Source organism: Neoarius graeffei, chromosome 1 (genome assembly GCF_027579695.1).
Source record: "Neoarius graeffei isolate fNeoGra1 chromosome 1, fNeoGra1.pri, whole genome shotgun sequence".
In the NCBI taxonomy this organism is placed as follows: Eukaryota; Metazoa; Chordata; class Actinopteri; order Siluriformes; family Ariidae; genus Neoarius; species Neoarius graeffei.
This window is the reverse complement of record NC_083569.1, coordinates 127,010,691-127,025,221: the sequence shown is the minus strand read 5'-3', so window position 1 is coordinate 127,025,221 and position 14,531 is coordinate 127,010,691. Positions and strand designations below refer to the sequence as shown.

General features: G+C 44.2%; 1 protein-coding gene across 1 annotated transcript in view; it reads right to left on the bottom strand.

Moving 5' to 3' along the window:
- Positions 1-14,531, bottom strand: part of LOC132883328 (histone-lysine N-methyltransferase PRDM9-like) — a 75,688-nt gene that overhangs the window by 3,547 nt on the left and 57,610 nt on the right. Inside the window, exons 15-16 of the mRNA XM_060916794.1 lie at positions 4,044-4,111; positions 3,696-3,874 (exon numbers count right to left, since the gene is read on the bottom strand). Of these exons, the coding sequence (XP_060772777.1) occupies positions 3,696-3,874; positions 4,044-4,111 (247 nt within the window). The remainder of the gene's footprint in view (positions 1-3,695; positions 3,875-4,043; positions 4,112-14,531) is intronic.

The following is a 14,531-nucleotide window of genomic DNA, read 5'->3' as shown; positions in this document are numbered from 1 at the left end:
ATTAAGACACATAATAGTCATTTAATTTAAATGTAGGCGTATAAAAAAAAAAAAAAAGGGGACACACTGCATCGGTTCAGATGGCATTCAAGTAGGTCTGCAGCAGTAAGAATTTCCTTACTGCAGTATTTGAAGAACGCCACGGTGTGATTTGTAGTAATAAAGCAACCAAACCTCCATGTGTTTAATTGTTCGTTAATTCATCAGACGCTATTTGTTCCTTAACATGTTGAAGTTCTTCAGCTGCAAGAGTTTAAAGTGCATATCATGGACCAATTTATTTATTTTTTTAATATATGAAAAGTATGTCCCTTTACACACTCATCCAGAAGGGTAATTTTGCACAAGACCATCTGTCGACAGCAGAAAAAAATAAAATAACAAAATGCGTCTGGAAAAATCCCAAGGGAGTCTGGAGCCAGATTCGTGACGTCACCTGCGGAAGCGCCAGCAGGCTGCGAGAGCTTGCACGGTTTCAGTGCACAGCCTGTGTAGACCAAGCGCTCCCATTTCTCTCTCATTGTCCGGGCTTTTGGGAAACGATGAGTACTAATCCCATCAAGACTGGTGTTGCTACACCCTCCTACGATACATCTGTTAACCATTTTAATAATTACACGATAACGAAGAAATTTGCAGAAAACCACCAGGTCATTTTCTCATAAACAAACCAGCGCTGACGTAGGATTCAGAGGGAGGCGTTCCGCACGCGACATCACGTAAATCAGTGTTTGCCGGGAAATTCAAATGCCAAGTTTTTCCAGAGGCGGACCAATTCACCTCAAATGGCTTGATTTCAACTGAATTTTTCTGGTATTGCGCAAGGTAAAACAATTTCAGAGAATGCAGAATGTTATAGATATTTAACCAAAGTTTAATATAAAATAGGAGAATTACATTGATCTTGCTCATGAATTTACCCGTGATATACACTTTAAGGAGCTAAAATTTAACATAATTAAAAAGATAAGTTCTCCATGGTATGACTCTTGTGGAATTTTTGAATTCCATAAAAATACTAAAATTGTTATTGCTTGATAACATAACCATCACATATGCTCCTGAAATAAAGCAAATGTGTTGCAATTGATTTTTATAATGGTTGATGGGTTTGAGTGACATCTGCATTATCCAATTAACAACTTCGCTTGGTTCAGACACACTGCATGTGTGTGTTCAACTCACTTCTTTCCAGCCAGCTTGTTATATTGCACTGAAGGTATTATAATGACGCGCCCCCACCAGTGTTTCTGTAATATGGGGAGGTCTGACATTATCCTATATTATGTGTTTGCTGTGACAGGGCATTCCCCCCCCCGATTTCTCCCCAATTTAGCCATGGCCAATTCCCACCCATCAGACTCCTCTCCAGTATCACATAACAGATACCAACCAGGGAGGGCTATCATGTTCTTCCTCCAAGACAAGAAACACCAGTTGACCACGTTTTACTCATACAATGTCGGGGGCTGCAAAGCACACTTGGACGAAAGCCCAATCCACTTACTTCCTATTAAATGTGCTCTCACACACCCATGACTGGCCAGTGTAACTGACAGGGCAAAGAAGAGAGAGCATGCCATCTCTCCCTCCCAGACAGCCCAGACAATTTTGCTCTCGAGCTTCCAACCACAGATGATTGTGGCGTCATCAGGATTTGAAAGTGGCATTATCTGGATGATGGGGAAGATGACGGAGACAACACTTTTCTGCTGTGCCACTCGGGATCCACAGGGCATGCATTTTATGCTACTTCTGGTTAAACTGGGCATGATGAATAAAACAACAATATCTTGTGGTTTACTATATACAGTGGTGCTTGAAAGTTGGTGAATCCTTTAGAATTTTCTATATTTCTGCATAAATATGACCGAAAACATCATCAGATTTTCACACAAGTCCTAAAAGTAGATAAAGAGAACCTACTTAAACAAGTGAGACAACAATATTATACTTGGTCATTTATTTATTGAGGAAAGCGATCCAATATTACATATCTGTGAGTGGCAAAAAAGTATGTGCACCTCTAGGATTAGCAGTTAATTTGAAGGTGAAATTAGAGAGTCAGGTGTTTTCAATCAATGGGATGACAATCAGGTGTGAGTGGGCACCCTGTTTTATTTAAAAAACAGGGATATATTAAAGTCTGACCTTCACAACACGTTTGTGGAAGTGTATCATGGCATGAACAAAGGAGATTTCTGAGGACCTCAGAAAAAGCGTTCTTGATGCTCATCAGGCTGGAAAAGGTTACAAAACCGTCTCTAAAGAGTTTGGACACCACCAATCCACAGTCAGACAGATTGTGTAAAAGTAGAGGAAATTCAAGACCGTTGTTACCCTCCCCAGGAGTGGTCAACCAACAGAGATCACTCCAAGAGCAAGGCATGTAATAGTCGGCGAAGTCACAAAGGACCCCAGAGTAACTTCTAAGCAACTGAAGGCCTCTCTCACATCGGCTAATGTTACTGTTCATGAGTCCACCATCAGGAGAACACAGAACAACAATGGTGTGCATGGTAGGGCTGCAAGGAGAAAGCCACTGCTCTCCAAAAAGAACATTGCTGCTCGTCTGCAGTTTGCTAAAGATCATGTGGACAAGCCAGAAAGCTATTGGAAAAAGGTTTTGTGGATGGATGAGACCAAAATAGAACTTTTTGGTTTAAATGAGAAGCGTTATGTTTGGAGAAAGGAAAACACTGCATTCCAGCATAAGAACCTTATCCCATCTGTGAAACATGGTGGTGGTAGTATCATGGTTTGGGCCTGTTTTGATGCATCTGGGCCAGGACAGCTCGCCATCATTGATGGAACAATGAATTCTGAATTATACCAGTGAATTCTAAAGGAAAATGTCAGGACATCTGTCCATGAACTGAAACTCAATAGAAGGTGGGTCATGCAGCAAGACAACGACCCTAAGCACACAAGTTGTTCTACCAAAGAATGGTTAAAGAAAAAAGTTAATGTTTTGGAATGGCCAAGTCAAAGTCCTGACCTTAATCCAATCAAAATGTTGTGGAAGGACCTGAAGCGAGCAGTTCATGTGAGGAAACCCAGCAACTTCCCAGAGTTGAAGCTGTTCTATATGGAGGAATGGGCTAAAATTCCTCCAAGCCGGTGTGCAGGACTGATCAACAGTTACCGGAAACGTTTAGTTGCAGTTATTGCTGCACAAGGGGGGTCACACCAGATACTGAAAGCAAAGGTTCACATATTTTTGCCACTTACAGGTATGTAATATTGGATCATTTTCCTCAATAAATAAATGACCAAGTATAATATTTTTGTCTCAGTTGTTTAACTGGGTTCTCTTTATCTACTTTTAGGACTTGGGTGAAAATCTGATGATGTTTTAGGTCATATTTATGCAGAAATATAGAAAATTCTAAAGGGTTCACAAACTTTCAAGCACCACTGTAGTCAGTTTCGCAATAGCAAGATATGCAGTGGGCGGACTTCACATTTCTCAAAGGAAGCTGATAGACTTCACCCTCTCTGGTTGGTCACGGTCATATGATCGAGAAGACCTACCTGGTTGGTGTAACAGGCCAAAATGAGTTCTCTGAGGAATGCTCTAGTTATTGCAGACTGCATTGTACAACAGCTTTCATCCCAGAAACACTGGTAGGCTCAGAAACGTCACGAAATGATGCAGAAAATAACCTCTATAACCTCTTAGACAAAAGTAACACCTTGCTGTCTGGTTGTTCCTGTAGGTGCAGGACTGAGTTCTCTGGTGTACTCCTCTTCATACCACACCAAGAGCTCCTGTCCTGGGTTAATGGATCGACAGCAACGATACAGAATTCCCCCTTGATACTCAAATGCCACAAGATTTTTTTCTTCTTCATTACGGGCACAATTCACATACCTAAAAGAGTGAGGCAACGTTTCAGAAAAAGGTAAAAATCAGATCAGAGTTACAGACTTGGAGAAAGCATGGTGGAGATATCAATGACATGAAGATAAAGTTCTTCCAACAAATGAGGAGCTGTAAAATCAAATCACTAAAATGACCCAACAGCTGGTGTACTGCTCACCTCATCCAATTCACATGCATCTCTCTTTTGGCATTGATGTATTCTTCACACTGCATGCTCCTGTATACCTGTAAAAAAATATCACATTTACTTTTTTTTTATTACATGAAATCAATACAGTGGGGCAAAAAAGTATTTAGTCAGCCACCAATTGTGCAAGTTCTCCCACTTAAAAAGATGAGAGAGGCCTGTAATTTTCATCATAGGTACACTTCAACTATGAGAGACAGAATGGGGGAAAGAATCCAGGAAATTACATTGTCTGATTTTTAATGAATTAATTGGTAAATTCCTCAGTAAAATAAGTATTTGGTCACCTACAAACAAGCAAGATTTCTGGCTCTCACAGACCTGTAACTTCTTTAAGAGGCTCCTCTGTCCTCCACTCGTTACCTGTATTAATGGCACCTGTTTGAACTCGTTATCAGTATAATAGACACCTGTCCACAACCTCAAACAGTCACACTCCAAACTCCACTACGGCCAAGACCAAAGAGCTGTCAAAGCACACCAGAAACAAAATTGTAGACCTGCACCAGGCTGGGAAGACTGAATCTGCAATAGGTAAACAGCTTGGTGTGAAGAAATCAACTGTGGGAGCAATTATTAGAAAATGGAAGACATGCAAGACCACTGATAATCTCCCTCGATCTGGGGCTCCACGCAAGATCTCACCCCGTGAGGTCAAAATAATCACAAGAACGGTGAGCAAAAATCCCAGAACCACACGGGGGGACCTAGTGAATGACCTGCAGAGAGCTGGGACCAAAGTAACAAAGGCTACCATCAGTAACACACTATGCCACCAGGGACTCAAATCCTGCAGTGCCAGACGTGTCCCCCTGCTTAAGCCAGTACATGTCCAGGCCCATCTGAAGTTTGCCAGAGAGCATTTGGATGATCCAGAAGAGGACTGGGAGAATGTCATATCGTCAGATGAAACCAAAATAGAACTTTTGGTAAAAACTCAAATTGTCGTGTTTGGAGGAGAAAGAATGCTGAGTTGCATCCAAAGAACACCATACCTACTGTGAAGCATGGGGGTGGCAGTGTCCTTATGTGGGGCTGCATGAGTGCTGCTGACCTATGCGGACCTCCGCCGGGCCGTCCTCCAGCGCATGGGGCGCACCCCAGAACAGCAGCACCAGCGCTTCCGCGCGTTGCGCTTGGAGGAAGTCAGCCGGCCGTTTGCGTTTGGCCAGCAGCTCCGGGACGCCTGCTGGCGGTGGTTGAGGGCCGACAACCGTGATGCCGAGGGAATCATCGACCAGGTGGTGCTGGAACAGTTCATCGATCGCTTGCCAGCAGGAACGGCGGAGTGGGTCCAGTGCCACCGCCCGGCGTCGCTGGATCAGGCAGTCGAGCTGGCAGAGGACCATTTGGCGGCTGTCCCGGCGGCAGGACAGCAGACGGCATCTTCCCTTCTCTCTCTCCCCCTCCTCTTGTGTCCCGTCCTTGCCCCATTCCCCCACCGCGGAGGCGGGGGCCGGCACCGGCCCGCCGCACCCGCGGTGCCCTCCTGTTTCTCCCTTCTCTGCCTGTCTCTCCCCCCCCCCCCTCAGGAGTGAGCCCCAGAACACCGGTGAAGAGGGAAAGCCTGGGCTGGTTTGCTGGCGCTGCGGGGAGCCGGGCCACTTTCAACAGCAGTGCACGGCGATGGAAGTGGGCGCGGTGGTTCGGATCCCCGACACGCCAGAGGCCGCCCTCGATTGGGCCGGAGCGTATCGCATACCGTTGAGTATCCAAGGGGATACATATCAGGCGTTGGTGGATTCTGGCTGTAATCAGACCTCAATTCACCAAAGCCTGGTGCAAAACGAGGCACTGGGGGGAGCACAGGGGGTGAAGGTGTTGTGTGTGCATGGGGACGTTCACAGCTACCCTTTGGTGTCGGTCCACATTTTTTTCAGAGGAGAAAAAGTTATAGTGAAGGCAGCGGTTAATCCTCACCTTACCCACTCTTTGATTTAGGGGACTGATTGGCCGGGATTTCAGGATTTAATGATGCACTCAGTCAAGAGTGGGTCCTGCCATGTAACGGGGGGAGGTCCCAGTGTCGCTTTGGCGGGAGCAGCCGTCACAGAGCCGTCTGCGTCATCTCCGCATCAGAGTGAGGAGCCGCCGGCCCCTCCTCTCACTATTGGGGAATCCCTCGCAGATTTCCCATTAGAGCAATCGCGGGACGAGACTCTGCGATATGCGTTTGACCAAGTGAGAGTAATCGATGGTCAAACGCTCCAGCCGAACGCCACCCGTCCTTCCCCTACTTCGCGATTATAAAGGATAGGTTATACCGAGTGACACAGGACACTCAAACTAAAGAGCAAGTCACGCAGCTTTTGATTCCGAAGAGCCGCCGGGAATTGGTATTCCAGGCGGCTCACTTTAATCCCATGGCTGGACACTTAGGGCAGGATAAGACACTAGCCCAAATAATGGCCCAATTCTATTGGCCAGGGATTCGCGGCGATGTTCGTAGGTGGTGTATGGCGTGCCGCGAATGCCAGTTAGTAAATCCAGCGGCCATTCCAAAAGCACCTTTGCGCCCTCTTCCATTGATCGAGACCCCGTTTGAAAGAATTGGGATGGATCTCGTCGGGCCATTAGATCGGTCAGCACGGGGGTACCGCTTTATATTAGTTCTGGTGGACTATGCAACGCGATACCCGGAAGCAGTGCCTCTGCGCAATATCTCAGCACGCAGTATTGCAGAGGCACTCTTCCGCATCATCTCCCGAGTCGGAATCCCGAAAGAGATCTGACTGATCTGAATGATCAAGGCACTACATTTGTGTCACGGACACTGCGCGAACTGTATGGGTTATTGGGGATTAAGCCGATCCGCACCAGTGTGTATCACCCACAAACAGACGGTTTAGTGGAACGGTTCAATCGCACCCTCAAAAATATCATTAAAAAATTCGTAAGTGAGGACACACGTAATTGGGATAAGTGGCTCGAGCCCTTGTTGCTCTCAGTGCGAGAGGTTCCCCAAGCCTCCACGGGGTTCTCCCCGTTCGAATTATTACATGGGCGTAAGCCACGCGGCATCCTAGATGTGCTGCGGGAAAATTGGGAGGAGGGACCTTCACAAAGCAAGAACGAAATTCAATACGTTATGGACCTGCGCGCAAAACTCCACACGCTCACCCACCTAACCCAGGAGAATTTGCGGCAGGCCCAGGAATGGCAAGCCCGCCTGTACAACAAGGGTACGTGCCTTAGGGAGTTCACCCAGAGAGATAAAGTACTCGTACTGTTGCCCACTTCGAGCTCCAAATTGATCGCCAAGTGGCAAGGACCCTTTGAGGTCACACGGCGAGTCGGGGACGTCGACTACGAGGTAAGGCGAACGGACAGGGGTGGGGTGCTACAAATTTACCACCTCAATCTGCTTAAACTCTGGAAGGAGGAGGTCCCCGTGGCGTTGGTGTCGGTGGTTCCGGAGAAGGCGGAGCTGGGGCCGGAGGTTCAAAAAGGGGAATTGACATCACGTACCCCTCCGGTCCCCTGTGGAGACCACCTCTCCCCGACCCAGCTCACGGAGGTCACCCAGTTGCAGACAGAGTTTACGGATGTGTTCTTGCCCCTGCCCGGTCACACTAACCTCATACAGCACCACATAGAGACGCCCCCGGGAGTAGTAGTGCGTAGCCGCCCTTACAGACTACCCTAACACACACAAAAAAAGGTGGTTTGGGAAGAACTCGAGACCATGCTCGAAATGGGCATCGTCGAGGAGTCCCACAGTGACTGGAGCAGCCCGGTGGTCTTGGTACCCAAGGCCGACGGGTCGGTCCGGTTCTGTGTGGACTACAGAAAAGTCAACGCGGTGTCTAAATTCGATGCATACCCAATGCCTCGTATTGAGGAGTTGCTCGATCGACTCGACACTGCTCGCTTTTACTCGACACTGGATTTGACGAAGGGATATTGGCAGATCCCCTTGACTCCCCTATCCCGAGAAAAAACAGCCTTTTCCACACCGTTTGGTTTACACCAATGTGTCACCCTTCCGTTTGGGCTGTTTGGGGTGCCCGCTACGTTTCAGCGGCTGATGGATAGAGTCCTCCGCCCCCACGCCACTTATGCGGCCGCATATCTAGATATCATCTATAGTAATGACTGGCCGAGGCACCTTGAACATCTAAGGGCTGTCCTTAGGTCCTTAGGGGCTCACAGCCAACCCAAAGAAGTGTGCGATTGGGTGGGTGGAAGTACGGTATCTGGGCTTCCACTTGGGCAACGGGCAGGTGCGTCCCCAAATTAATAAGAGGGCAGCGATTGTGGCCTGCCCGAGGCCCAAGACCAAAAAGGGGGTGAGACAGTTCCTGGGGCTGGCTGGCTATTACCGTAGGTTTATACCTAATTATTCAGACGTCACCAGCCCGCTGACTGATCTCACTAAAAAGGGGGCCCCAGATCCGGTCCAGTGGACGGAGCAATGCCAGCGGGCTTTTTCAGAGGTAAAGGCTGCACTGTATGGGGGGCCACTTTTACACTCCCCTGACTTTTCTCTCCCCTTTGTGTTGCAGACCGATGCGTCGGACAGAGAGCTGGGGGCAGTTTTGTCCAAGGAGGTGGAGGGGGAGGACCGCCCCGTCCTCTACATCAGTAGGAAGCTGTCAGTGCGTGAGGGGCACTATAGCACCATTGAAAAGGAGTGTCTGGCGATCAAGTGGGCGGTCCTCGCCCTCCGTTACTACCTGCTGGGGCACCCTTTCACCCTCTGTTCGGACCACGCGCCCCTCCAGTGGCTCCACCGCATGAAAGATGCCAACGCGCGGATCACCCGTTGGTATCTGGCACTCCAACCCTTCAATTTTAAGGTGGTCCACAGGCCGGGGGCGCAGATGGTCGTGGCGGACTTCCTCTCCCGTCGGGGGGGAGAGAGTCGGCTGCGGGCCGGACAGCCGCCCGGCCTGAGTCGGGCGGTGGGGGGGATGTGGCAGCGGGGGCGTGGTCAAGCGCCCGTCTGTGACAGGAGGGCGGAGTCAGGGAAGGTAAGTGGCAGAATCACTACACCTGACGGCAATTAACCTTTGTTTGTGTGTGTCTTCCCAGTGACCGCGCCCTATTTAGGGAGGGAGAGCGAGAGCAGAGGAGCTGATCCCGAAACCAGATGCCGGTTGTGCGTGTGCATCTGTGTGAAGCATATTGTTAGACTGAAACGTGTGGCAATAAAAGCCTTAATTTACAAACCTGATCTCTGTCCTGCCGTCCTCTGTGCTCCACCCCTAGTTGAAACCGTTACACTAAGTTATATTATTAACCTTACTTTCATGTTATAAGTTACAGATGTTATTTTAAACTTTGTCTTGTCAACATTTTGGAAATTGTGTTCATTTAGATATTGTTTAAAATGTTACTTTTTAAAGGGGTTGTACTCATTTACGCTGAGCACTGTGTGTGGAGTTAGCCACGACTAATGGTGATGAGCGCTATTTTCATATGAAGACGTTACTTTGTTCAGACCAATGCCGTGTGTGTGTCCTGACTCATATACCCGTTAGAATCCAGGAGCATTATGAAAGCCATGCGAGCAGGGAAGTGAGCGAGTCTAGCAAACCGGATTCACTCCCGCTTCCCAACTACGGTCAGGAATGTGAAAAAGAGGGAAGGCAACATACTGGAATGGATTTTGCAAAGGATATTTCCCCTAGCTGTAAAAATTCCCTTGAGAAGTAAGCTAGGATGACTGCCTGAACAGAACCAGCTATCTTGGGTCACATTTATTCATCAGGGCATAATGAACAGAGATTTTGTTTTGCCGTGCTTTTACCGGCCCTCTCTGTGGGCCTGTCATTTCAGGTTCACATGACAGCATACGTGTTCTCACCGGTCAATCACAACCAAGTTAGCTAATGCACATTAACATTCTACACTAATGCAAAAGCAGTGTGCAGCAGTGAAACAAAAGCCATGGAAAGGTCAAAAATTAAAGGAGGGGCCAAAAAAAACAAACAAACCAGGCATTAGAGGCAGAGGCTTCTAAATGTTTAAAAAAAGAAACTCTACATACTGTTTGGGCATCAGCACCCTGAATTGGCCTGCAATGCCATTTTCACGGACCAGAATGAAGAGCTTAAAATGGACATTAAAACATAGCTATAGACTAGGCTGTTGCCTCTCGCGGTTACCAGAGGACTAGCCCCCTGTAACCCTAGCTGTATAGGTGAGAGGCCGAGGGCTATGGAAACGAAGGTCAGCACCGCCCAATGTGCCTGACTGCATGGAGCGGGAAGGACTTTAGAGATGGCCTAGGCTGCATGTTCATTTAAAACTGCTGTAACTTGCCCAACCATAACTGACTATCATATGTGCCAGAGATTTCCAAGCTTGTTGGGGCTGAAGCACATCAAAGGTCAAATCAGAATGTCAAGGCACACCAAATTAAAAGTTGGCTATCGATTATGAAGAATGTCACACACATTATGATAGGCTAGAAGGTCATTTGCAAAATTTGACCCAGATTGCACTTCAGCAGATTGTCAAATAATTATTAAAACAGATAAGTAAATCAGACAGGCAATTGTATAATTTATTAAAACCGTGAGGCAATGCTCATTACAGTGTTTTCCATGAGTTACCTAGACTGTAGTGACGGAAGCATTTTCAGAACACAAACACTATTTGATTTGAGACTGATAACATTAACTTTACAGTGTCCACTCCAGTCATCCACTAGTCCTAACACAATACTATGGTTATCAATTTAAAACAGCAAACAGATAACATCAATGGAGAAGTTAGCATTGATAATTAGCGTTCATCAAACTTGAGCTTAGAGAACGTTAACATCAGCATGTCCGAATCTCATATCCTCGCTTTAAAACAGTGCACGGTTAAATTTGTAGAGTTTTAGCTTATTTGAATCAGAAAAGTTGCTAACACATCCGGTAGCATGTATTCGTCATTCAAAACACAAGTGCATGCTCTAACCAGAGTTCAAAATAGGTTTATTTTTGGCTAAAATGCATGCTCTCTATTAAATATTTTAAATTTTCTAAAAAAATAAATAAACCAGTTGAACACAGGTAACCACTTCTGCTTCATTTCTTTGAGGGATGAAGTGTATGCTCTCGTCATTTTTTTAACCGTTTATGAACTGTTAAACTCCTTAACCATGCTTTGCGGGTGTGGCCTTTTTGCTGTGGCATCACCATTCATATCGATACAACCAGTGTGCTTATGCTTAAATTACTAAAAGCACAAAATTGTTTTGTACAAGTTCTTCATAGATCTAAAACTCTTAATTTTGCTCTCAAAGTGCACCAGTTTGGTTTTAACTTTAAAATAAACAAAATTATCTCACAGGGGAGCATGCCCCCAGAGCGAGGGTCACTGACCCTAGTTTCACAAAATCCTGAGGGAAACACTATTATTCTGTCTTTTTTTTTTAATAACTACTGCCAGTGGAAAAGCTACCTGTTCTTTTGCAAGTTAGTTAGGGTAGCTGTGAAAAAAATCTCTCTCAACTCAAACATAGAAGTAGGTGACCGTGATAATGCAACATATCCTAGAAGCATGTTGATGTTCAAAAATAAACTTGACGGGTAGTGAACTAATGTGGCAAGTGTGTGTGGAAGGAGAAATCATGAGACGGAGAGCTCCGCTTTTGAATAGAAGAGTGTCTCATTGCATATCGTACAACGAAATTGGACGCCATCCTACCAGTGCAACATCTGCTTATTTTAGATTTAATTATTTATTTTGGTAGTTTCAACTTTCAATAACATACACACTGGTTACATACATATCAGCAAGAAAGACCGAAAAGGATTAGACTGAAGCAAAAGCTTATTGCGTCTACCCTCATCACATTTCATAAATTAATAAATCTTTTTATGCCAAAGGAATTAAGGAAAGAAACAAAAAGGAAAAAAAATAGTAACAATAGTATCTGTTACATTTTGTTCAATGCAATTTTACAGCTTTCAATTTCAAATGAACATCAAAACATACATATTGGATTTTGCCATTTTCGTATTCTGTAGCATTACATATCAAGTAGCTGGATCAAATTTAAATCAAACCATTTTTTTTCCAAACATATTTCATATCTCAGTTTTGTATTTACTGATAATCTTATGTTTGTATGCTTTTTTAAGGCCTTTAAGCGTGTTACACAGTTTAATTTCATTTTCAAGACCATGCCATAAATTAACTCCTGTTATAGATATACACCCCGTTTCACATTTGTTCTGAACTTTGTTTTAACAAACATATGAGTTCCTCTCAACTCATAATGACTCTTTCTGATTTGAAAGAACCTCTGAATACAGTCAGGGATAGTTTTGTTTTTGATTTTAAACATAAATTGAGCAATTTTGTAATCCACAAAATCACGAAATTTAAGGCCATTCAAGTTTATAAACAACTGATTGGTTTGTTCACGATAACATACGTTGTGTATGATCCTAATAGCTCTTTTCTGCAATATGAAGATCGGGTTTGTGATTGTTTTACATGCATTTCCCCAGACCTCCACACAATAAGTTATGTATGGAACAAGCAGAGAATAATTATAAAGTGCGTGCAATGATTTTTGGCTTAGAATGCGTTTAGTTTTATGAAGTATTGCAATAGACTTGGACATTTTACATGTTTAACTTGACAGGCAGTGAACTAAATGTGGCAAGTGTGTGTGGAAGGAGAAATCATGAGACGGAGAGCTCCACTTTTGAATATAAAAACGTGTCACTGCATATAATATCGTACAACGAAATCGGATGCCATCCTACCAGTGCAACATCTGCTTATTAAAAATAAAGAAATAAAATGTCCATATAATATATATTAACAACTCAAAAACTCTAAAAAGACATACACGCACAAAACATTCACACACTGCTGTTTTTTTTTTTTTTTTTAATTGCACGGTCCCTTTAAAACAAGCACTGTTTAGTGCAGTTATGGCTCTTGGGTAGAAGCTCTTTCAGTCTATAGACCCCTTACACTGACATCACATTTACGTTAGCAACGGTCACTACCCTACCCTATACCTGGGGGACAAGCAAACTTTGTTTACATACTGTTCACATACTGAAGCCAAGCAAAGATGTCAGACGTCCGTTGCTGTTGTCTGAAGAAAACTACAGCTAAAAAAGCTCTACTTACGGATTACTTAGATAATCTTAGTTATAAAGAAGTGAAGGATACATGGAAATTAGAGTTTATTAGTGGCTAAGATCTGTACAAAATTCCTCAAAACCAATGGAGTGGCAGTGCAGATTTGTGGCCTAGTGTTAGCTACATGTTGGAATGTACTTTCCTTTTCCTGAAGAATCCGGACATGGAAGAACAGTTTTAAAAAAAAAAAACAAAACTGCACACCCCAATACATAAACAAGAAAACCTTTGTGTAAAGAATTTTTACCGACATCAGCTTTAGGGAACAGAATGCTGCAAAAGCCTGAGCATTTACTCTCAAAGGACTACTACTTGAACTGTGGGCTAGATGGTATTCCCGGCCCGCCATGTCTCAACAACCTCAAGGACATCAAGTTACAGAGCTATTTGCACTCATTTATACATTGATATTTATGATTAGTTAAAAAAGAAACAAATCTCTGAAGTATTATTATTTGTAAAATAACGTTATCTTGCTCTAGACTTTCAAACAATGTTGTAAGATTTTATTTTAATTTTATCTAATAGTGGATGGTACAATAATTACAAATGCAAACAGAATTGGCACATTCCAGTCGTAGCTGTAGTCATATAGCTAACTATAATCATATAGCTAACTATAATCACCCTTGTAATAATAATTTCAATAAACTGTTCATGTTCAGTTCCCTCTTCATTTATTCTCTATTCAAAAGGCACAACTGAGTCACACAGGTTGATAAGTGTACAGCAGACAGTAACAATTTTATCCAAAATAGTTTTTCCTGCCTTAGTCGATTTATTTCCATTTCACATGCCTGCAGCTGTTGTGAAGTTCAGTGCGTTTGTGTAGAACTCTTTCAAACTGTAGGTTCATTACTACACTCTGGCTTGACATTTTGCACAGGACTGAGTTCCTCTGATAACAGAAGCAAAACTTCAGCGCTTTTTGCTCTTAATCTTTTGCTCTTTCAGGATGCATCAGGAGCATGTCGCTCCTTGTTGGGTTTAACGAATTATGTCAGCGTTGTTTCGTGCCCAATCTGGGTTTTCCATGTCAAATGAGGAAGTTGGTTCATCTGGAAGAAAATCATTTGATTTTGTCTGAACACTTTCATGAAGAAGCTAATTCAAATGTGAGCAGAAATAAAAGGAGATTCTTAAATCAAATCAAGTTTATTTGTATAGCGCTTTTAATAATAAACATTGTCGCAAAGCAGCTTTACAGAATTTGAACGACTTAAAACATGAGCTAAACACTTCCATACTCTGTTGCGCCTGTCTATTTTTTTAAAAATACATTTTAAATAGTCGCAAATTTCTCTGCAATTTTCAGGGTTAGCTCCTCTCGCTGTATTCTCTTTAACCACTCATTTC